Below are 26,796 nucleotides of genomic sequence, written 5' to 3' on the forward strand. Positions count from 1 at the left end.
CGCCCACACCATCAAGGAGAGGAAATCAGCTTATCACACGTCATGTTGCCATGGATACATCCACACCATCAAGGAGAGAACACCAGATGATCACAGCTGATATGTTGCCATGGATACACATCATCAGGGAGGGAACATCAGATCATCACAGAGACATGTTGCCGGCGGATACGCCCACACCATCAAGGAGAGAACATCAGCTTATCACACGTCATGTTGCCATGGATACATCCACACCATCAAGGAGAGAACATCAGGTCATCACAGTTGACATGTTGCCATGATACACCACATCATCAGGAAGGGAGTATTAGATCATCACAGACACATTCCCATGGATACACCCACTTCATCAAGGAGAGAATGTCAGATTATCACAAAAGACAAACTGCCTGGTTCATGCTGGGAATACACCCACTCTATCAACATAGAGAACACATCAAAGCCTCTGTATGACTGTCTGTACATTAACCACCCAAGGGGACCACAGCATTAGTGCTGAAGGATGAAAGGATAGAAGTCAGATAGAGAGAAAGAAGAAGCTGTGCAAGGAAGAGTGTTGTCTTATCCCCCATTGAGTTCACCATGTCCAGGTGGAAGGACAAGATAGCTTCACTCAAACTCAATCTGTACAGACCTAAACCAGCTACTCCACATGGGCACAGATCAATTACACCGTTCCATGAAAGAAAGTGTTCTGTAAAGTAATTTGTTGTTTGGGAATACATCCAGCTAGCCTTGGTCCTTGCTTGTACTGAATGTTAAGTCCATGGATGTATAGTAATTCTATACACTTAATATTCAAGTCCAGATAAGCAGACAGTTCAGTGGATGCCACTCTGTCACTTTTATTGTTAAAAAATTATCATTAAAACTTTACTTTTCATCACAGAGACCTATAAAAGTGTAAGGTCCAGCCTATGATAAAGTTTGCTTTCCTTAGATGTCAGTAGAAGGTTACTAGCTTGTTGGAGTGAAGAAGCATACCTCTCCACATAAACTGTGAAAAATACTGAACCACTCTGGGGGGAAAGTTAAAAAAAGTATATATTTTATCAGGATCTCGGAAGAGTGTACCAAGATTACCTATATGGATAACACACTGACTGAAATTTGTGGCAACTCTCATTGATATATTTATATACCTAAATTAGCTCAATTATTAAATAGCTCACACAGACAAACTTTCTAGAAGATTATTTAACTAACAGCAACATGCATAAGCATGTTTGGCATCCCTTATTGGTCCCAAGGTCTGGGTAACAAGTACGAACAGCTTATTTGGAGTAATACATAGCCATGTGATCAACTCATAAGCCTTCTGGTCTCTGGGCAGATGCTCTGTCCTCTAGACCATGGCAGCTGTCTCATAGGCTAACTCAATCATAAATCTTCTACTTACATCTTTCTTCAAGGTATATACTTACTCTCTCTTACTTACTCTCTCTCTCTGTGAGTGTGTGAGTGTGTGCAGGCATGTGTGCAAGTATGAGAGAGAAAAATGTCACTGAAAAAAATGAAGAATGTGTTTTCATTCCTGTAGGAAGGGTAAGGCTCCTCTATAAACCACTTCGAGGCAGGTCTGTGGTGACAGGATGCTCTGTTTGACAGGAAAAGACTTTACACAACACAATAATAGAGCAGCTCTGACAAACCATTGACTTCATGAACACTGCTAAAATCAGACCATTGAAATATGTCATTTTCCACCTCAATATAAAAATTGGAGAGGAGTTGCATTTAATCCACTTTATACATGCATTTAGGGGATATGTCTGGTTAATCCAAGGGAATAATACTACCACAGGTTGCAGATATTCACCAGTTTCAAGGCTGACAAACATAGCATATGATCATGTTGCTGGGGTTCAAACTCCGGACAAGACGGACCCATGCCGCCATGTAGATAGACCTACAATGATAGATACAGACCTCTATGTCCTGCCTGGTTTGAGGTGGACACAAATCTGTAACCTGACATTCCCAGGCATCTAATGTCTTATTACACAGTCTGCTCACATTCCAGGTTATCGTCTCTTACTACAGAGGTTAGGCCATGTGTGTATATATGCTGGTACACTGAAGAATAAGCCCTGGAAACCAAACAAGGTACACTTCAGATGTACTGCCTCACCTCTTCCCAATACAGGTCACCATATCAGTGACATGCATGGTCACTAGTCCCTACAACCTCAGTCAAATCTGACTTACTGCTTTAATGAGATTCCATTGTGGCAAAAAGCCACCATGTCTCAACAAAATAACAGCTTTAAAAGAGGCAGCTACAACCTACAACCTAATACAACAGACAGACAAATGGCAGAGATCTATCAAAGTCAGTTCATGAAAGAACTACCGAATTGGGTCCCAATACATAGTATAATATCTTGGAGTATTAAATGTTTGCAGGTGGGCATTATTCCCAGCATGTCCAGCTTGTGTCAACAGGATATAATACCCACAGAGGTCATCCATACCTGTGTCACGGGAGGGGGACAAAAGCTTTATGAACCGGTCAGACTGTGGGGAGGACACCATAGCCGGTCAGACTGTGGGGAGGACACCATAGGAGAAATTCCTGGGGACATCCAGCCTTTTGTGGGGTGGGTTGTCTTGAGAGGGCGTGAGGGGGAGGAGAAGAAGGGAAGGAGGGAGAGATATCCAGAAGGGAAGGTGAGGGCAGGGCTTATCCCCACTCTAGTATACTGGATGTATATTGTTATTTTGACTTCCCAGTGGAGAGATCTTCCACACTTTCTGAGTAAACAAGTCTAGATAGTTGTAGGGTGGTATTCAAACATCTAGTGAGGGGAGATTTATCCAGGCTGGGCCCACCATATAATTACTATCTACTCATTTCCAGCATTCTGCTTGGGACAACTTTGTCCATGAACAAACAAACATCGATCTTTCTCTTTCACTTGATTCTATATTTGTAAGAAAAACTATTGGTCTGTATAGCCAATTTCAAAGAAGCCATGACTAGTTAGGATAACTTCCAATAGAAAGTAGACATGCTGGTTAACTCCTTCCTCTATGTGACTGCTGTGTGGGTATGCAGACCAGCACTGTACCTAATAGTCTCAGAGACTATCTGCTCAATGTTCGAGCTTCATTGCTATCAAGTAGTTCCTACATTTGTTTCATTCTCTCTGGATTAGGAAAACAAATTTAAAAAAACACAAAAAATGCAATTCAACCATGAATAAAGATGTCAGAATGAAAACTTGAAGTTCTTGTGAAGACCATGCGTTCATATATCCTAAATGAGGCACGATACCTGTATAAAGGCCTGTGGACTATGATGACCTGCTATGGGCATCAGCAAGCCAACCACTTTGTATGGTATTCAAGCATTAACTATTTTTATAAACCACACTTCAAGTAAAATATCTTGAAACTGATGATTCTTAGCACACAAAACACTCCCCAATGAAGGAGTCAGCTACAAAACATGCTTCACTAGTCACTCCCTCCATTTCCCACGTCAGAAGGACAGGTACTCAGATTTTTACCTGGTTGATTAAATACACATTTAGAGATTACAAGATGATGTATCAACTAACAGGTATGAAAACAGGTATTTTTACCTCAGGTGACATTGTGAAGCTTGACACTATGTTTTGTAAAGCTCTTCATGTCGATAATGACAGTGTCACAAGAGAAGCTTGTATACAAGTCACTGGAAGGGTAATGCTTGTGAGGGGAGTGGTCCCAGGACAAAAAGATTTGCAAGGTCGTGGGTGTTTGAAATCATGAGTAGACATTTTATGAAGACTATAAACTCATACCAGTGTGAAATAAGATTTCTGGATCATCTGTAATCTACACATGCCCATGAATGAGAGTAGGGGTGCATTCTGAAAAAAACGTATGACAGACAGGAGGAAGTTATTTCAGGTCAATCATCAAAGAGCTGACAAATCACTCAACATGTCAGAAGATGTTGAAGGATATGACCATTCATCATCCTATCCTACAGATACTGAACTGAATTAAAGAGGCAACATCATGGAGCCTTTGATATCACTGCAGCCTAAGTGTACTTGTGGCTGCATCACACGAAACAGTGACTGATAACATGATGTGTGGTATGTCTCACACATCTTGCACTGGTCTGGTCACTGTAAGCTCCAGTGAAAGTATTTGACTTACACACTCCCCCAGGACACAGTGACAAACCATCAGTCAAGTCATGGATGGCCACATGATCTGCATCCTGGCTCCAGCTGGTCTTGTGCCTGTTGTACACTGAAACCTACAGATTTCTAACAAAACGAAAGGTGGTAGCCTAAATATCACCTCTTACATGTTGTTTCCAGTTTCTTAAAGTAAGATTCTAGAAAATGACAGCTGACTTAATGGTTGCAATCTGTATAAATAATGATAAATCTTTATTTAACTGAAGACATCCATTTCATAAACTATGTTAATTTGTCACTTGTTTAACATGAAACTTGCCACACTGTTAAGCAAAATAAATTTGATTTTCAAGAGATTTTCTTGAGTTTCAAGATACTGACTCAAAATGACTGACCTCATTAGTCTGAATATTTGAAATCACGCTTTGTCTAACTCAGAGTATCAGACTAAGTTATAGGCCTGAAATCAAATTTGCTAGACTCTGTCCTCTCTCTTGAAGGGAGTCTTTTCTTTCAAAGCATTACAGTTTTAAATATGAAGACTTTATTTCCATAACTAAATGTCAGCCTATGAGTGCCAGGGATACCAGCAGTGTGTGTCTATGCTGGTGGCAGTCTGTGGAGGAGAATCCTGACACTGCTTCTTTGAAAGGGAGAGGATACACTGACAGGCAGCTGACTCCAGGCGGGTCCCTCATACCATGCATACCTCCAGGAATGGGGCTAATCTTCTACATCTGAGGCCAACATAAGGAAACAGAACCTCCATTACTGCTACAATAGTTTCCTATGTTACAGATGTGCTAATGCTGTTCATACATCTGAAGCAGGGGCAACACTCCAACAAGACTGGCAACTCTCACAAGACAGAACTTACTGTTCTTGTTCCAAGCAGTGATAACATTATTGTATATATCAGACACATATCAGGGTATGCCACAGGAATTTCTACAGATTGAATAGTTGCTACTATTCGGTTCTTCTTCCCAGCACTGACAAGTGACTGGGTCAGGCTTGTAGACATGGCTGTTTCCTTGTCCCCATGGCACTGATCACTGCTTGTGCTTTCAGTCACTGGTTCACTTCAGCATTTCATCATTATTAATACTGATCCTTCTGTAGAGTAAATGTGTCAAAGAGTTAATGAATGAGCAAGTCAGTGCAATGTCTTCAATACAAATATTGCATGATTTCATAGTGAATGACCTCAAGACATCAAGGGAGTTGTTCCAAGTCTACCCTATATTGTACAGGTATCAGTAATAATATCAGCTCAAACATGGCACCTAATGCTGAAACTCTACTAACCTGATTACAATGATAACACACACAACCAGTTGGTAATTCTACTGGCCCTAAACACTGCATTTGCAATAGGCACATTTTGTTGGGTTATTGATCAAGGGTTATTAAGAGGTGCAAAGCTATGGAATTATCTTAACCCCATTCTAGGAAGATCATTACAGTAAGTAAGGGGCAGTATTGTAAACCTACCCTCACACAGATCAACATCTAACAATGGGCATTGGCCTGAGCACCTACACGCACCAGTTGCAGCACCTACAAGCACTGGCTACAGCATCACCTACAGGCACTGGTTGCAGCACCTTGGCCACTACCTACAGGCACTGGTTGCAGCATCACCTACAGGCATCGGTTGATGCACCTCCGCCATTACCTACAGGCCCTGGCTACAAGATCTCCCACAGGCACTGGCTCCAAGATCTCCCACAGGCACTGGCTGCAGCACCCCCTACAGGCACCTCTAGCAGCACCCCTTACAGGCACTGGCTGTAACATCTCCCACAGGCACTGGCTGTAACATCTCCCACAGGCACTGGTTGCACAAGCTCCTACATGCACTGGTAGCAGCACCCCTTACAGGCACTGGCTGCAGCACCCCCTACAGGCACTGGCTGCAGCACCCCCTACAGGCACCTCTAGCAGCACCCCTTACAGGCATTGGTAGCAGCACCCCTTACAGGCACTGGCTGTAACATCTCCCACAGGCACTGGTTGCACAAGCTCCTGCATGCACTGGTAGCAGCACCCCCTACAGGCACTGGCTGCTGCATCCCCTACAGGCACCTCTAGCAGCACCCCTTACAGGCACTGGCTGCAGCACCCCTTACAGGCTCTTGCCTCAGCACCTACTGCAAACTCTGGTCTGGACACACCCTACAGACAATGTCCTAAAACCCTGCTGAAAGCTCTGATTGTAACAGATGCCAAGCTGTCCATTAGTTGTGAGGTCTGAGCAAGTGGAGCTCAGGCAAGTAACATAATCTGCAAAGAAATCTTAGAGAGTCTGTATGTGAGTCTGCCACTAACATCAGCCTGATTCTATAATAACATTTTTATATATTGAGGGATGACCAAACAATAAGGTGTTCCCAATCACTGGGGGTTCTTCTATGTACACAGTGACTATCAAGACAAGACAAGACAAAGATATTTATTGTACTTAAGGCCTCCGGCCCATATACAAGTAATACAAGTACATTGTTAGCACATGTTACAGACATTTCACGGAAGAACTTACAGTGCAGATAAAATATTGCTTCTAAGGTTAACAGCATGTTTCACATAGAGGGCAAGATTACGTATTACATTTTCATTTTTGGAGGACAGAATGGAAGTAAATGCAGTTGATGGATATTTCAACAGGTAGTTATTTGGGATATATTTTTTTCTTAAATCAGTGTAATGTGGACACACAAAAGCGAAGTGGATTTCGTCTTCTATGGCCGAGTTACATAATGGACATAACCTTAAATGTCTCTCTATTGAAAGTCGTCTGCCCTTATTGACTGATAAGTCTAATAGGCCCAATCGAAAATTAACAAATATACGTCTGATATTTCTAGATCTCAATACAGACAGATATAATTCTGGTTGGATTAAGCTCTTAAAAGATCTATACAACTGATATCTCGAACTGTTGTCTAGACAGAAATGCCATTCTTGATAATACATATTTACAGATTGATCTCGAAATTGTTTAAGAAATAGACTGATATTACCAACTGTTTGATTTAGCCAAACAAATCCAAAGCCATGAGAAAACAAGAGATTTCTAATATAGGAAGCCCATGTTGTCTTACCCCTAGCGTCTAAAAATACAAGCATATTATAAGCTAGTTTTGGGATTCTTTGTTCATGCATTCCAAGAATCTTTAACCAATATTTTAGACATCTGATTTGAGAATTTATATAGATCGGATATCTACCGCATTCTCCATAAACCATACAAGATGGTGTTGCTTGCGCTACATTTAAAAATCTTTTGCATGCTAAAAGGTGCAGTTTCTCCAGGCATTCATAACGTTGAAATCCCCAAATTTCAGAACCATAGAGCATAATCGGTTGAATTTGTGCATCAAACAATTTAAAATATATTTTCGGGGTTAAAGTTCCAATATTTTGGGAGACTGACATAACGTTAATCAGAGCCTTCTTAGCACGTGATTTCAAATCTGTAACACTCTTTTTAAAGTTCATGGTATGAGAAAACACTAGTCCAAGATAGGTATAGTGGTTAACAACAGATAGAGGTTTGCCATTCTATCTCACAGTAAATATGCATGACATCAGAGTAATGAAGTGAGTGAGGGAGTGAGAGAATCTCATCATGGAATCTCTTACACTTATTACTGATAAGGGATCCACCAAGAAACCATGGATCTCCACAACCACCAAGAAATCATGGATGTCCACACCCACCGAGAAACCATGGATCTCCACAACCACCAAGAAATCATGGATGTCCACACCCACCGAGAAACCATGGATCTCCACAACCACCAAGAAATCATAGATGTCCACAACCACCAAGAAATCATAGATGTCCACAACCACCAAGAAATCATAGATCTCCACAACCACCAAGAAATCATAGATGTCCACAACCACCAAGAAATCATAGATCTCCACAACCACCAAGAAATCATAGATGTCCACAACCACCAAGAAATCATAGATCTCCACAACCACCAAGAAATCATAGATATCCACAACCACCAAGAAATCATAGATCTCCACAACCACCAAGAAATCATAGATCTCCACAACCACCAAGAAATCATAGATCTCCACAACCGCCAAGAAATCATAGATGTCCACAACCGCCAAGAAATCATAGATCTCCACAACCGCCAAGAAATCATAGATCTCCACAACCGCCAAGAAATCATAGATGTCCACAACCACCAAGAAATCATAGATCTCCACAACCACCAAGAAATCATAGATCTCCACAACCACCAAGAAATCATAGATGTCCACAACCACCAAGAAATCATAGATCTCCACAACCACCAAGAAATCATAGATGTCCACAACCACCAAGAAATCATAGATGTCCACAACCACCAAGAAATCATAGATCTCCACAACCACCAAGAAATCATAGATCTCCACAACCGCCAAGAAATCATAGATGTCCACAACCACCAAGAAATCATAGATGTCCACAACCACCAAGAAATCATAGATCTCCACAACCACCAAGAAATCATAGATGTCCACAACCACCAAGAAATCATAGATCTCCACAACCGCCAAGAAATCATAGATCTCCACAACCACCAAGAAATCATAGATGTCCACAACCACCAAGAAATCATAGATCTCCACAACCACCAAGAAATCATAGATCTCCACAACTGCCAAGAAATCATAGATGTCCACAACCACCAAGAAAACATGGATCTCCACAACCACCAAGAAATCATAGATGTCCACAACCGCCAAGAAATCATAGATCTCCACAACCGCCAAGAAATCATAGATCTCCACAACCGCCAAGAAATCATAGATGTCCACAACCACCAAGAAATCATGGATGTCCACAACCGCCAAGAAATCATAGATCTCCACAACCACCAAGAAATCATAGATCTCCACAACCACCAAGAAATCATGGATCTCCACAACCACCAAGAAATCATAGATCTCCACAACCACCAAGAAATCATAGATCTCCACAACCGCCAAGAAATCATAGATGTCCACAACCACCAAGAAATCATAGATCTCCACAACCGCCAAGAAATCATAGATGTCCACAACCGCCAAGAAATCATAGATGTCCACAACCACCAAGAAATCATAGATCTCCACAACCACCAAGAAATCATAGATCTCCACAACCACCAAGAAATCATAGATGTCCACAACCACCAAGAAATCATAGATCTCCACAACCACCAAGAAATCATAGATCTCCACAACCTATCATAATTCAACCACATTTCAAACTTTACATCCAATGTTGATAAAACAGCTTTCTGGAGTTGTAAAGGAAGTATGAAATGGATCAGTTACAGTGTACACTGACCGCCAGGATTGATTAGTCCACTATAAACATCAAGTGGTTGGAGGTGAACTTGTGACCTTCATCACTCCACTGATTTTTATCCCTTTCATCTACATTGCACTCCTTCAGTCTGGGCCACTTCAACTGGTACTTCAATATCAACCACATGATCACATTAATGATCTATGGGAGATCCTTCACAACCTGCAGATGGTGATGAACTTTCTCTCTGCAAGTCATCCTCTTTTACCAGATTCCATTTAAATCTCTAAAAAGCCCAAGTTGATTTCATGTTTTTATGTTCAGACTCAAAAGTGATAACATTACCCAGTTATATCAGTTTTCTTCATTATAGTGCCAAACATTCATATCAATGTAAGTGTTTTTTCTACTAGTTCATAATCTCATATCCTGTGTGTACCCCTCTTCTCCCCAACAGAGACATTGAAACACTTAACACCACTGGTCAGACATATTGCCTCCAGCCTACTTCTGCAGGCCTAATGGTTGACAAGCCACACATTAGATGAAGCTTGCATTGAATTTCATCAAACTATCACAAATGCTCAGTGAAAAAACTACTGAATCAAGTTGTGAACTGTCGCCAGCTAGGGGATTACAATTACAAGGACTACAAGACCAAGCATGACCTACACTCACATCAAAGGCAGACTCAATCCCAAATTATGGGAAAGTGGCAGACCAAAGTCTACCAGACTGTTTGTAACACTTCTTACCAATCAGAAAACTCAGGTCATCATGTTGCTAGTGTATGGTTCTTTTCTCTGATTTCTGGGATTTAAATCGATCATATATACTATAAGAATTGTGAGCTGGTCTGAATTTTATGGGCTTCAAAATGCTGGTGTTTTATGCAAAAATGTGAACAGTAGCTCTCACGTGTAAATGTAATTTCCTTGAGCAGGACACTGTTGCGCTCAACTGACTATTTTTTCTGATACTGAATACTGAAATGGCCAATAGTTTTTTTTCCCACGATCAAATTGAATAATTGATGAGGATTACTGTTTGAAAATCCCCTCACATCAACAGTCAAAATGATTTGAATTTCTTACACATCTTGGCATGGGTGTGAATTATCCAATTCAGACTCCATTGCAGGACATATTTAACGATGAAAAGATGAAAACATATCAACTTTCTAACATGAATCATGTCTATCAAAGGCATGTCTATTATTGCCCACTAAATGAAACATTAATAATTGCCCTGTCAACAGACGTTGGCAAAGCACATGTATAACAGGACCATTGCAAACTAAAACTGAATCGTATGACATTGATACCACTGAAGTTAAGACTTGGCAAATTCTTCATTTGGATGAAAGGGCCATACTGTTTTGCCTTCAACTCAGTACATTTTCAGTGAGTGCCTAATGAGTCTTGAATACTTGTAGGACTGCACAGTATTATCGGTATACCCGTATACTGCAATATGCTTTTCACATGATATGTATTACAGTGTTTTATCTGAGAACCACTATGTTGGGTAAAAAATATAGGCTGTTTTTTGTGATTATTTTTATGGATTAAAGTAATATTGACATAGCCTTTCATTCACAACAAATGTTTTCCTTTGTTATTCAAAAGCAAAATGGCACACTGTAACACTATTAAATTTTATTAAATAGAAATTAGAATCCCTGACTGTGCAACCTAATATTGAGATTGTTGTTATCAGAACCATAACATGTATGCTTAGAAATTAAATATAGAAAATGGGATTCACATGTACAATCTGTGGTACTTACTATCAAACACTTAGCTCCAAATATATCACAATACCTATCGCAATATGGGTGCCAGAATCGCAATATATTGCAATACAGTATATCTGCCAATACACATCTCTACTTGGATGTGTATCATCCTACTTAGGCTTGACACTAATCATGTGAAGAGTCCAGTCCTGCTGCAATGACAGTACCATCTTGATACCTCCTTAATCACACCATTTTGTAGGCTTCCAAACCATATGATAACAGGACTTGGATGACTAGACTCAGATAACACCACTGGATAACAGAGTTGGCGCTGCCTTGATGTGAGTTGGCTCCGCCTTGATGTGATTTGGCTCTGCCTTGATGTGAGTGGCTCTGCCTTGATGTGTGTTGGCTCTGCCTTGATGTGAGTGGCTCTGCCTTGATGTGAGTTGGCTCTGCTTTCATGTGAGTTGGCTCTGCCTTCATGTGAGTGCCTCTGCCTTTATGTGAGTGCCTCTGCCTTGATGTCAGTTGGCTGTGCCTTGATGTGAGTTGGCTCTGCCTTCATGTGAGTGGCTCTGCCTTGATGTGAGTTGGCTGTGCCTTGATGTGAGTTGGCTGTGCCTTCATGTGAGTGGCTCTGCCTTCACGTGAGTTGACTCTGCCGTCATGTGAGTTGGCTCTGCCTTCATGCCTTCATGTGAGTTGGCTCTCATGAAGAAGTATGGCGTTAGCAGTTAGTGATCGTATGACACATTATCTGTATTTAGCTGAACCTGTCCCACAAAAAGCTCCTTCTTTCCACATAGCCTCCTGCTGAAAGGCTAACCCTTGCCTCATTTAGGATGCATTATCTGATTAGTAAACCACATAAAAGCTACGAAACACCAGCGATATTCATCTGTGATACTAACACAATATTATATCAGCAACTGAGTTCAAGGATACACCAACAAAAACATACTGCCATGCTTCCAATGTTACACACCCCTACTATGTTATGACAAGGTCATAACCAGTATTGTTGCTGTGTTATTTACCCCTACTATGTAAGAGCAGAAAAGGTCATAACCAGTATTGTTGCTGTGTTATTTACCCCTACTATGTAAGAGCAGAAAAGGTCATAACCAGTACTGTTGCTGTGTTATTTACCCCTACTATGTAACAGTAGAGACAAGGCCATAAGCAAGCTGTGTTATTTATCCCCATCAACACTAGGGTTGTAAATAGCACATATATATGGTCATCACATGCAAGGCGTGACATCAGTACATGACAGCCATAAACATATCAAGTCGTGCTGTGTTATATACTTATGCATACTGTCACAGCTCCACATTCATGCATATGAAAGTAACAGCTCCAGTTTCTCACGCCTATGTGGTCTAAGTAGCTCCAACATAATGCATGTTTATTACACCGGATTTGGAGAGATAAGAAGAAGACAGAACATGAAACAACAAACATCTGTAATTAAATACCTTCTTCAAACCATCAGTCATTGGCCAAATCTAGTTTAAATAATAAACATTAGCAGTTCACAACAAAATCTTAAATGAGGTGACTAAAAAGGTCAGGTTTATGACTTTGTTGATGCTCTGAGTATCAATCACAGGATTGCCTGGTCCAGACTTGATTATTTACAGACTATTGTCACATAGCTGGAATATTGTTGTGTGTCTTGTTAAACAATCTAAACAAATTAGTTAATCTATGAAACTAAGATGGCAACCATGGATTTCTCTCAACACAGAACATTCACATAAATGTAAAATGACTGGATCAGTGGTGCATTTGTACTACCAATGATGTCTAATACTTCCTGGTACAGATTTAACAACCAGATCTATCTTCTGACACATAAACATTGCCAATTGTTTTGAGTGAGTCAGTCAGTCAGTCAGTGAGTCAGTGAGTCAGTGAGTTTAGTTTTACGTCACAACCAACAATATTCCAGCTTTATGGTGGCAGTCTGTAAATAATCAAGTCTGGACCAGGCAACCCAGTGATGAACAGCATGAGCATCGATCTGAGCAGTTGGAAACTGATGACATGGGTCAACCAAATCAGCAAACCTGACCACCCGATCCTGTTAGTTGCCTCTTACGACAAGCATAATCACCTTTTATGGCAAGCATGGGTTGCTGAAGGGTTATTCTAGCCCGGACATTCATGGGTCCAGTTCTTTTGAACATGACTGAACATGGCTGGGGTGGATTAGGAGGAAACGCATGTGAGGATCTTGTGAATACTGAAACCACCAGGCTGCCAGCTACTGCCTTCATGAACTAGAGATAGCTGTTAATTACAGGGCAGAGCAGTTTCACTGAAATGAGTAACAGTTTACCCTTCTTGTCTCAACACATCTATTAATTACAGGGCAGAATGTGTCAAGTAAAGTGAGGATCAGGTCATTACAATGTGTGACCATTCTTTGTATGTAATCAAATCCATAATAGACTCGCCTCTCATGCCATGAACCACTGACTGCTCTGACTCATACTTGTGATATTTCTGCCTGCAGCATAAAACAAAATTCACTCATATCTTGGAAATGTATGAAATCCTGTAAAGGTAGTCTTGAGTCAAACAAACTGTCCTACATAGCATAAGTAGAAACAAATATTCCATACCAAGGCACATTCAACATAACTGCTTTGCTTGCTACAACGATTCTTTGAACTCAATGATATCTCTATCCTTTCTATCAGTTTAATTTGAAAGAATCATGATTCAGACTGCCGTTTTGAAATGAAGTATGGTGTCACCTGAATTGAATGATTCAACCACAATGATATAATCATGGATCACCTGTCACACACAAAAACCAGGTCACTTCAACATGTGTTCTGGAGACCTCAATTAAAGGTAGATATTCAGACACGTGTCACAAAAAGGCTAGAGGCGCTACCTACCACTCAGGTAAACTACAACAGTTGTATGCTTGGCCAAGTGCTGGGAGGTGCAATAAAGCAGACTAGGTATTCAGCATGTAACGCTTGACAGATCTGATTACCTCAGAGACATTTGAGACCATAAGCAATATTGGCAGAATATGTCTATAATTGAGACCACCCATATATTGCCTGTCCTTCAGAAACAATGTCTTTCTGTGGTTCTGCAATTCAACACATGTGTGTGTCACACCCAACAAACATTTCTTTCCCATCCTTTTCCATCCCATGACACCACTCCTCTTCCCATGTCCAGATAAAATTTCACTTTTTGGGAACACATTTATTCAGAACTGTCTTCAGCAATTAGACTCATAACAAAATTGGCCTTGGACTGAATCAAATGAACCTCTTTCTGACAGACTAAACATTACACTTAGATGCCCCTCTCTGATGGGGTCATGGTAAACAAAGTATCAGTTTCAAATTGAAATCTTTCAGGTAAGCTCACAGTATGAATCCTTATCTAGAGACATGTCAGAAAGGACATTTCAAGACATTCAATCTCTCAAGAACAAAGGGTTCATCACCTCACTCTAATCTCATGGATTGCTGAATAAAACCACATCTAAGTCAGGTAGAATTGTTTTCACAGTTCCATCAATAAAGCCTTGATATAATCCTCTGACTGAAGAGCACTCAGTGACTGCATAGATCTTGCCTGACATCCAGCAGGGACAAGGCAGGTTATCTGCATTACAGCCTCTGAGAAGAAGGGAAGGACACATGATCATTACAACAGAACAAAGCAATATGTCTGCTGCAAACTAAACACATATGTAGAACACTTACATAGATATTACCTATGCAAGAGTCATACATGACCAGGAATTGCACAGAGCCAGGACTCAGACAGAACTATGAACTGCACAGAGCCATAAATTGCACAGAACAATAGATCATACAGGAAAAGGAATTATACAAAATCCTGAATCATAGAGTGAAATAAATTATGCTAAATCCTGAATTACACAGACCTCATAACTATACAGCGCCATGAAGGATACAAATGCATTAACTATACAGAATCATGAACTATCCACAACCATGAACTATACATGACCAAGAACTATACACAACCATGAGCTACACATGACCAAGAACTATACAACCATGAGCTATACATGACCCAGAACTATACACAACCATAAGCTATACATGACCAAGAACTATACACAACCATGAGCTATACATGACCAAGAACTATACACAACCATGAGCTATACATGACCAAGAACTATACAACCATGAGCTATACATGACCAAGAACTATACACAACCATGAGCGATACACAACCATGAACTACACACAACTATGAAGTATACACAACCATCAACTATCAGGTATATAAGAGAGGCTGCTGCTCTCCATCCACAGAGCCTACACTGAAGCTTATCGCATCTGTGATAGTTACTGATGTTTTTATCACAACCACTTCCTACAACATGACTAGCTCAGCAGTACAAACACATGTTCATTTCGTGTTCATTTCACTAGGGACTTGAGAATGTCAGTTAAACTACTACAATCCACTCATGTACATTTCAATGTGTGTGGTGCTAATTTCTTTAACTGCCTGTGCCACTTCTTTATGCAGCCCAAGAGTAAATATTCCAGTGGAGAAGAAATAGATAGCATTCCTTTGGTGAAACATATACACTTGAGGGAGAAATTTGCACTTACCATTACTGTAATAATGATATCCTCAAACCAGATTTTTCTTACAACTTTGTGGGAAAGAGAAACTGCATTTTCAGCAGGTTAAATAGCCCTCAGTCTTAACCAGCCATCAAACAAAGATCTGAGACCATGTGGCCAGTGTTGTATCCATGTGTTGAAGGTAGCTTCATACATGACAGTGAATGGGAACAATCCAGGGTTTCACGTTGGCCAGGCACAACTTGGTCACAATTATTGGCAGTTCAAATTGATCAAGTCACTAATGCTTAATGTGCACAAAGTTCTACCTTTGCGTTTCAGACTGCAACAGTGGCTTACTTAATGTCACATTAGACAAAAAAAGAGTTTCCCACTAATGTGGCAATGTACCCAACTGCTAAAGTAGAATGAAATATTTATAAAATATTCACTACTTTTGTACTTTTGCTCCCACACAAGATGTGTGAAATGACTAGTTTCTGGAAAATCAATCACCTAATGTCGACAAAATGAAGGGCATTGGTTGCAATGTTTTATGCGTAAAATAAGTTCGAAAAGTGGACAAAGTGTTGTGGTAATATTAAAAATAAGACAATAAGGTCAAGGCCACCCAAATCGATTGGTGTCTGGGTCAATGTAGGCGGTCAACAAATTCGAAGACAATGTGTAGAACAGTTCATGAGATATGGCATTAATATAAGTTTTAAAGGTGGCAAAAGAGTCATGGTGACCTTGAAAATAAGGTCTAGGTCAACAAAATCAACTGATGTCTGCGCATTCTCTCAATGTAAGCTGTTACCAGATATGAAGACATTGGGTACAATAGTTCATGTGGTATCACGTTAACAAGAGTTTGAAGAGTGTTCTAAGAGTTGTGGTGACCTTGAAATCCCCAATGTAGGCTCTCATCAAATTCGATGACATTGAAGACAACAGTTAATGAGATATTGCATAAACAAGAGTCTGAAAAGTGGTCAAAGAGTCGTGGTCAAAGAAACGGGGCATACGTATTTAGACGGACAGATGCTGCTGAATACATAGTCCCCTGTTAGGCACTGCAGCGGGGAACAAAAAACCTCTGTTCCTGGCCTCTGCTTTTTTACTGCCCCATAGTAAGATGCAGACAACACTGGGTATACCCATAACCTACACGGGTTTGCCCAAAGGGAACAATACAATTGATTTCTTTTTGATCAACAAAAAACAGATGGCTGATACATTCACATACATGTTTTATTTTACTAATGCTGTGAAGATGTTCAAGGAGGCCAATCTGCCAGGCATTCGACATGTCACCTATTGTCTGTTGACTGTAATTATGACTAACATGTATGATAAGATAAACAACATACCAATACATGTCACTGTTATCTTGCTTGGATTTCCTATCCCTAACACATGGCACTAACTTTAGGAACATGTTCACTGAGTATGGTGGTGGCGGTAGAACAATAAGTTGGTTGTATCAGAATGAATTTCTTGTCTGAATCTGACGCTACCTCCAAGTATAGTATAGGTTGCCTTATGAGTGAATCAATGTTGACATAAACAAAAGGCAATAAGCCTTTGTGAGATAAACCTCCCTCTTGGCTGCTGTAGAGACACTGGTGAGGCTACACAGTGATACCTGCAATATAGTGTATCTGCCACACTGTCAAAAATTCTGTGTATGCTGTTCAATATCGGAGTACTGAGAAATCTACATAGTTACGACTGCTTTACAAAAAGAAATAAGCTTTTCACATAAAGTTGGTGTGAATATGGTGGTCAGATCCATACGCATCATCACTGCATATAAACACATGTAGTATTATTATTTCCTCTATACCAATTCTTGCATTAAGTAAAATATCTTGAAATATTTGATTCAGGGTAATTGTGAAAGTTGATACATGAGATATAGTACACATGACCATACCAGTTTTTGTGAAAGTTGATACATGAGATATAGTATACATGACCATACCAGTTTTGTGAAAGTTGATACATGAGATATAGTATACATGACTACCAGTTTTAACCAAATTTCTTGCTTGTGAAGAATGATAAAAGTAATGAATTGACATTTACAAAGAGCGAACATAAACTTCAACAGCACTACAGTGAATCATGTGTCAGACCAATATTTACCTAAGAAGCAGACTTTCATAAAAGCTACAAAATGACAAAATGATTCATGAAATGATCATGAAATTCTAATTAAGAAACCACCTATATTTCACCTGAAGCACGCACTGTTGTATTTAAAACAAGTTAATGGTCCTGAAATACACCACAGAGATAAGCCCTCAACGGGACACCATCAGTGGAAGCATAATGTGAAAGCTTGGTCAGTCTCTGCAGGCAAACCTCATGTACCCACAGTATCACGTTTTCAGAAAACACAACACCACATGTGTTTTTATTAAAGTTGCCCTATGTAGGTCTTACAGCTGGTTGTGCCATCATGCTGAACATCTACACATAAACACAGCTTAAGAACATACATGCACTTGCAGCAAGGAATTCTCAATATAAAGAAATAGACAGACACTAGATTTCAAGTTTATCTTTGTCGCTCTGTCAAAGCTTTAGTCACATAAAATGCTCCTACCTGTACATAATCTTTGCCTGACGATTCCCGTCGCCCCTTGGTATAGCGGATATCCATGTTGAGTTATGTCACCAAATAGGGAAAATCCATTCCAAATACTACACACATATCCATGAAAAGTACTATTACTTTACTAAATTCCCCTGTCAGTAGCTCAATAGGCAAGCCATGTAGGTGCTCTGCTGGTTACAGTCCTCGAAAATAATGTTTAATATAACATGTGCTGCCTGTACTATACTGCCCGATTCATAAGTTGTCTAACCCACTGGTGAGGGTCACGATGGGTAGGGTATACACACAAGTCATTTCTTGTCTAACTCACTGGGGAGGGTCACGCGGAAAAGCTGTCTACACACAGTATTTAGACTTTGTCTAACCTATGGGTCAAGGTCACGAGAACTTAAGATGAACATAATGTACGCAGGTATAAATTGTATCATCTCCTCAGAGATCACATCCCCTCATCCAAGACCTATTACCTTTTCTGTACATGGTGACAGAGTGCTGACTGTTACTGACATATCTTAGTATATGCCAGGTTGTGTGAAACAGTCACATATCTCTACAGCTACACACCCATGCGGAGCCTCATTCAGCTGAGCCGAGGCCAGCGGTGTCTTCATGTGTGAAAGGCTGTCAATAAAAGCCTGTACCATAAACACTCACTGGTGAGTATTTGTATGCTGCTCCCCTCGCTGACCCTTAGCAACTCACTCTACTGACCGCCTAAATGGCTGTGCTGGCCACAGGGCTCTCAGTTAGTACTGGCCATACCAGTTCTCCATTGTTTATATGTGTGTATTGGAAGGTAGTGAATTGTGCAAATGATGGTAACTTTGTGGACTTCAACATAAATATGACAATGTCATCAATCTATCCTCAGGTGTCTGGAGTACATTAAAGTCAGACTACATATTTATGTCACAAGAAAGATATGCATACACTTCAAAAAATAAAAACAAAAACGTATGCCTTCATTTTGAAATCTGTCATCTGATGCATGAAATGAATACGCTCTGCTTTGAAGCATCTGAAACTGACAAGAAAGACGTGTCCTCCACTTAAGAGCAAGGTGTTAATCCAGTCTTGACTTTCAAGTGGCCCTCTTGACTCGGGGGTCATTCTAAGCCATTAGGACTCAAGCCTCGACATTCACTATGACCCATGTTACCCATCGAACCCAGGTACCCCGGTAAGTCCCTCAACAATTAGGAGGATCATCTACTTTGCAGACATGCCTGGGGACAATAACACCTGCTTCAGGTGGAGGGTACTTTATGGGCTAACATTCTGCCTGTGATTCTTAATTTAGGCTTTGTCTGAAAAATATGGTTTCAACATAGATATCAAAGTTAATACCCATGGTCATCAGATTCGAAGTAAAGCTGGTTAACAACAACCAGGATCATATTCCAAGTTCATTATGTTCATCCATTACAACCAACATCCCTTACCATGTTCCCTACAGGCACACTGTTCATTACAACCAGTATTCCATACCATGTTCCCAACAATCAGCCTGTTCATTACAACCAGTATACTATACCATGTTCCCAACAATCAGCCTGTTCATTACAACCAGTATCCCATACCATGTTTCCTACAATCAGACTGTTCATTACAACCAGTATACTATACCATGTTCCCAACAATCAGCCTGTTCATTACAACCAGTATACTATACCATGTTCCCAACAATCAGCCCGTTCATTACAACCAGTATCCCATACCATGGTCCAAACAATCAGCCTGTTCATTACAACCAGTATACTATACCATGTTCCCAACAATCAGCCTGTTCATTACAACCAGTATCCCATACCATGGTCCAAACAATCAGCCTGTTCATTACAACCAGTATACTATACCATGTTCCCAACAATCAGCCTGTTTGTTACAACCAGTATCCCATACCATGTTCCCAACAATCAGCCTGTTCATTACAACCAGTATACTATACCATGTTCCCAACAATCAGCCTGTTCATTACAACCAGTATCCCATACCATGTTCCAAACAATCAGCCTGTTCATTACAACCAGTATCCCATACCATGGTCCAAACAATCAGCCTGTTCATTACAACCAGTATACTATACCATGTTCCCAACAATCAGCCTGTTTGTTACAACCAGTATCCCATACCATGTTCCCAACAATCAGCCTGTTCATTACAACCAGTATACTATACCATGGTCCAAACAATCAGCCTGTTCATTACAACCAGTATCCCATACCATGGTCCAAACAATCAGCCTGTTCATTACAACCAGTATCCCATACCATGGTCCAAACAATCAGCCTGTTCATTACAACCAGTATCCCATACCATGGTCCAAACAATCAGCCTGTTCATTACAACCAGTATACTATACCATGTTCCCAACAATCAGCCTGTTTGTTACAACCAGTATCCCATACCATGTTTCCTACAATCAGACTGTTCATTACAACCAGTATCCCATACCATGTTTCCTACAGTCAGACTGTTCATTACAACCAACATCCCATACCATGTTTCCTACAGTCAGACTGTTCATTACAACCAACATCCCATACCATGTTTCCTACAGTCAGACTGTCCATTACAACCAACATCCCTTACCATGTTCCCTACAGGCACACTGTTCATTACAACCAGTATCCCATACCATGTTCCCAACAATCAGCCTGTTCATTACAACCAGTATCCCATACCATGGTCCAAACAATCAGCCTGTTCATTACAACCAGTATACTATACCATGTTCCCAACAATCAGCCTGTTTGTTACAATCAGTATCCCATACCATGTTCCCAACAATCAGCCTGTTCATTACAACCAGTATCCCATACCATGGTCCAAACAATCAGCCTGTTCATTACAACCAGTATCCCTTTCCATGGTCCAAACAATCAGCCTGTTCATTACAACCAGTATAATATACCATGTTCCCAACAATCAGCCTGTTTGTTACAACCAGTATCCCATACCATGTTTCCTACAATCAGACTGTTCATTACAACCAGTATCCCATACCATGTTTCCTACAGTCAGACTGTTCATTACAACCAACATCCCATACCATGTTTCCTACAGTCAGACTGTTCATTACAACCAACATCCCATACCATGTTCCTACAGTCAGACTGTTCATTACAACCAACATCCCATACCATGTTCCTACAGTCAGACTGTTCATTACAACCAACATCCCATACCATGTTCCCTACAGTCAGACTGTTCATTACAACCAACATCCCATACCATGTTTCCTACAGTCAGACTGTTCATTACAACCAACATCCCATACCATGTTTCCTACAGTCAGACTGTTCATTACAACCAACATCCCACACCATGTTCCTACAGTCAGACTGTTCATTACAACCAACATCCCATACCATGTCCCTACAGTCAGACTGTTCATTACAACCAACATCCCATACCATGTTCCCTACAGTCAGACTGTTCATTACAACCAACATCCCATACCATGTTCCCTACAGTCAGACTGTTCATTACAACCAACATCCCATACCATGTTTCCTACAGTCAGACTGTTCATTACAACCAACATCCCATACCATGTTTCCTACAGTCAGACTGTTCATTACAACCAACATCCCATACCATGTTCCTACAGTCAGACTGTTCATTACAACCAACATCCCATACCATGTCCCTACAGTCAGACTGTTCATTACAACCAACATCCCATACCATGTTCCCTACAGTTAGACTGTTCATTACAACCAACATCCCATACCATGTTCCCTACAGTCAGACTGTTCATTACAATCAACATCCCATACCATGTTTCCTACAGTCAGACTGTTCATTACAATCAACATCCCATACCATGTTTCCTACAGTCAGACTGTTCATTACAACCAACATCCCATACCATGTTCCTACAGTCAGACTGTTCATTACAACCAACATCCCATACCATGTTCCTACAGTCAGACTGTTCATTACAACCAACATCCCATACCATGTTCCCTACAGTCAGACTGTTCATTACAACCAACATCCCATACCATGTTTCCTACAGTCAGACTGTTCATTACAACCAACATCCCATACCATGTTTCCTACAGTCAGACTGTTCATTACAACCAACATCCCACACCATGTTCCTACAGTCAGACTGTTCATTACAACCAACATCCCATACCATGTCCCTACAGTCAGACTGTTCATTACAACCAACATCCCATACCATGTTCCCTACAGTCAGACTGTTCATTACAACCAACATCCCATACCATGTTCCCTACAGTCAGACTGTTCATTACAACCAACATCCCATACCATGTCCCTACAGTCAGACTGTTCATTACAACCAACATCCCATACCATGTTCCCTACAGTTAGACTGTTCATTACAACCAACATCCCATACCATGTTCCCTACAGTCAGACTGTTCATTACAACCAACATCCCATACCATGTTTCCTACAGTCAGACTGTTCATTACAACCAACATCCCATACCATGTTCCTACAGTCAGACTGTTCATTACAACCAACATCCCATACCATGTCCCTACAGTCAGACTGTTCATTACAACCAACATCCCATACCATGTTCCCTACAGTTAGACTGTTCATTACAACCAACATCCCATACCATGTTCCCTACAGTCAGACTGTTCATTACAATCAACATCCCATACCATGTTTCCTACAGTCAGACTGTTCATTACAATCAACATCCCATACCATGTTTCCTACAGTCAGACTGTTCATTACAACCAACATCCCATACCATGTTCCTACAGTCAGACTGTTCATTACAACCAACATCCCATACCATGTTCCTACAGTCAGACTGTTCATTACAACCAACATCCCATACCATGTTCCCTACAGTCAGACTGTTCATTACAACCAACATCCCATACCATGTTTCCTACAGTCAGACTGTTCATTACAACCAACATCCCATACCATGTTTCCTACAGTCAGACTGTTCATTACAACCAACATCCCACACCATGTTCCTACAGTCAGACTGTTCATTACAACCAACATCCCATACCATGTCCCTACAGTCAGACTGTTCATTACAACCAACATCCCATACCATGTTCCCTACAGTCAGACTGTTCATTACAACCAACATCCCATACCATGTTCCCTACAGTCAGACTGTTCATTACAACCAACATCCCATACCATGTTTCCTACAGTCAGACTGTTCATTACAACCAACATCCCATACCATGTTTCCTACAGTCAGACTGTTCATTACAACCAACATCCCATACCATGTTCCTACAGTCAGACTGTTCATTACAACCAACATCCCATACCATGTCCCTACAGTCAGACTGTTCATTACAACCAACATCCCATACCATGTTCCCTACAGTTAGACTGTTCATTACAACCAACATCCCATACCATGTTCCCTACAGTCAGACTGTTCATTACAATCAACATCCCATACCATGTTTCCTACAGTCAGACTGTTCATTACAACCAACATCCCATACCATGTTCCTACAGTCAGACTGTTCATTACAACCAACATCCCATACCATGTCCCTACAGTCAGACTGTTCATTACAACCAACATCCCATACCATGTTCGCTACAGTTAGACTGTTCATTACAACCAACATCCCATACCATGTTCCTACAGTCAGACTGTTCATTACAACCAACATCCCATACCATGTCCCTACAGTCAGACTGTTCATTACAACCAACATCCCATACCATGTTCATTACAGTTAGACGGTTCATTACAACGAGTGTAATGTGCTGTTAACCAATAATCATCCACATCTCACCAACTTATGGTGCGGCATATGTGAGAAAGGTGTGTTTGTAAATGAACCTGACACCAGGATATGAGCAGACAATGTCTCCAATCATGATGAGCATCCAGTTGTTGTATGTGTGTCATCAGTAGTTTTCTCCAGGCTGCTGGTAGGATGTAGAATAAAGTAGACGGCTTCAATTTGTAAACAAAATCATAAACCAAGGTTACAGTGGAGCATGCCAAATATTTCCCTGTGTATAAACATCTGTCTGTCAATGCTCTCAGACTCAGGTTATATAATCCATGCTGGACGTGTGTATGGGTGGGTTGGTTAACACTACCTACCAACTAATATTCCAAAAAAAAGAAAACTCATTATATAATTACAATCAAACCAAGAAGTGATGATGGTCCATGTGACAGCGAACCTCCCATGTCTACAACCATGAAGTGATGATGGTCCATGTGACAGCCCACCTCCCTTGTCTACAACCATGAAGTGATGATGGTCCATGTGACAGTCCACCTCCCTTGTCTACAACCATGAAGTGATGAAGGTCCATGTGACAGTCCACCTCCCTTGTCTACAACCATGAAGTGATGATGGTCCATGTGACAGCCCACCTCCCTCGTCTACAACCATGAAGTGATGATGGTCCATGTGACAGCCCACCTCCCATGTCTACAACCATGAAGTGATGATGGTCCATGTGACAATCCACCTCCCTTGTCTACAACCATGAAATAATGATGGTCCATGTGACAGCCCACCTCCCTCGTCTACAACCATGAAGTGATGATGGTCCATGTGACAGCCCACCTCCCTTGTCTACAACCATGAAGTGATGATGGTCCATGTGACAGTCCACCTCCCTTGTCTACAACCATGAAGTGATGAAGGTCCATGTGACAGCCCACCTCCCATGTCTACAACCATGAAGTGATGATGGTCCATGTGACAGCCCACCTCCCCTGTCTACAACCATGATGTGATGATGGTCCATGTGACAGCCCACCTCCCCTGTCTACAACCATGAAGTGATGATGGTCCATGTGACAGCCCACCTCCCTTGTCTACAACCATGAAGTGATGATGGTCCATGTGACAGCCCACCTCCCCTGTCTACAACCATGAAGTAATGATGGTCCATGTGACAGCCCACCTCCCCTGTCTACAACCATGAAGTGATGATGGTCCATGTGACAGTCCACCTCCCTTGTCTACAACCATGAAGTGATGAAGGTCCATGTGACAGCCCACCTCCCATGTCTACAACCATGAAGTGATGATGGTCCATGTGACAGCCCACCTCCCCTGTCTACAACCATGAAGTGATGATGGTCCATGTGACAGCCCACCTCCCCTGTCTACAACCATGAAGTGATGATGGTCCATGTGACAGCCCACCTCCCCTGTCTACAACCATGATGTGATGATGGTCCATGTGACAGCCCACCTCCCCTGTCTACAACCATGAAGTGATGATGGTGCATGTGACAGCCCACCTCCCCTGTCTACAACCATGAAATAATGATGGTGCATGTGACAGCCCACCTCCCTCGTATACAACCATGAAGTGATGATGGTCCATGTGACAGCCCACCTCCCCTGTCTGCAACCATGAAGTGATGATGGTCCATGTGACAGCGCACCTCCCTTGTCTACAACCATGAGGTGATGATGGTCCATGTGACAGCCCACCTCCCCTGTCTGCAACCATGATGTGATGAAGGTCCATGTGACAGCCCACCTCCCATGTCTACAACCATAAAGTGATGAAGGTCCATGTGACAGCCCACCTCCCCTGTCTACAACCATGAAGTGATGATGGTCCATGTGACAGTCCACCTCCCTTGTCTACAACCATGAAATAATGATGGTCCATGTGACAGTCCACCTCCCTTGTCTACAACCATGAGGTGATGATGGGTATCTCCCTCACCCATCCCTTCCACCCCTATACCATGATATATACAGGTAGTTGATACCCCAGCTGTACCTGACCCATCTCTCCCACTAGGGTATCCCCCTCATCCATCCCTTCCACCCCCATACCCTGATATGAACAGGTAGTTGATACCCCAGCTGTACCTAACCCCTGTCTCCCAGTAGGGTATCTCCCTTGAACCCACCAGCCAGGAGGCAGTCCAATGACAAGCAATCTTTCTATCACTGCTGATAATGCTGCTATGTGTGACTAATTTACCCGACAGGGATTTTACATGACAGAGGGCTGTGACAGCTTGTCAGTGTCTTTATCACTATCATAATTGTCACAACATTGGAATCCCACATGAACATCAGGGTCCATTTCTTCACAGACAGGCATTAACATATTACATGATACTGTCCACAGTTTCACACATAGTTCATTCAAAATGTCTACAGTTTCAGTTAACTAGGCTACACATGGACTTCTGTAATAGCTAGGCTTTGAAATATAGGGGGTTTTGGTTCTTGCTTAGCTACTCAAAAGTCAATTATACAGATCACATGATTTGAAAGTATAGTGATATCTAACTAAAATCAGCAAATAATTCTGCTTCAATGCTTTTCAGTAAAAATCATCAATCCATACAAGAAGGCCGACTGAGGTAGCTGATACCATTCAAGGATGTCCACGATGTATCTCTGTATAGCAGACATAGAGA

The 26,796-nt window shown here is 41.2% G+C and overlaps 2 protein-coding genes across 5 annotated transcripts in view; one reads left to right on the plus strand and one right to left on the minus strand.

Moving 5' to 3' along the window:
* The window catches only part of LOC137297606 (serine-rich adhesin for platelets-like), a 169,885-nt gene that overhangs the window by 75,195 nt on the left and 67,894 nt on the right, over positions 1-26,796 (minus strand). The window contains exon 1 of one of the 4 annotated variants that reach the window (XM_067829464.1): positions 18,390-18,541. The exons of the other annotated variants lie outside the window; for them this stretch is intronic. Within the exon in view, the coding sequence (XP_067685565.1) occupies positions 18,390-18,446 (57 nt within the window). The 5' untranslated portion in view covers positions 18,447-18,541. Of the gene's footprint in view, positions 1-18,389; positions 18,542-26,796 lie in introns of those variants that run through there. 4 annotated transcript variants of the gene reach the window in all.
* LOC137297747 (putative protein FAM47C) lies at positions 5,661-9,418 on the plus strand. Its single transcript, XM_067829686.1, has 2 exons — positions 5,661-5,935; positions 8,221-9,418. Exons 1-2 carry the CDS (start codon positions 5,661-5,663, stop codon positions 9,416-9,418), a joined length of 1,473 nt encoding a protein of 490 aa, XP_067685787.1.

This window comes from Haliotis asinina, chromosome 10 (assembly GCF_037392515.1).
Source record: "Haliotis asinina isolate JCU_RB_2024 chromosome 10, JCU_Hal_asi_v2, whole genome shotgun sequence".
In the NCBI taxonomy this organism is placed as follows: domain Eukaryota; kingdom Metazoa; phylum Mollusca; class Gastropoda; order Lepetellida; family Haliotidae; genus Haliotis; species Haliotis asinina.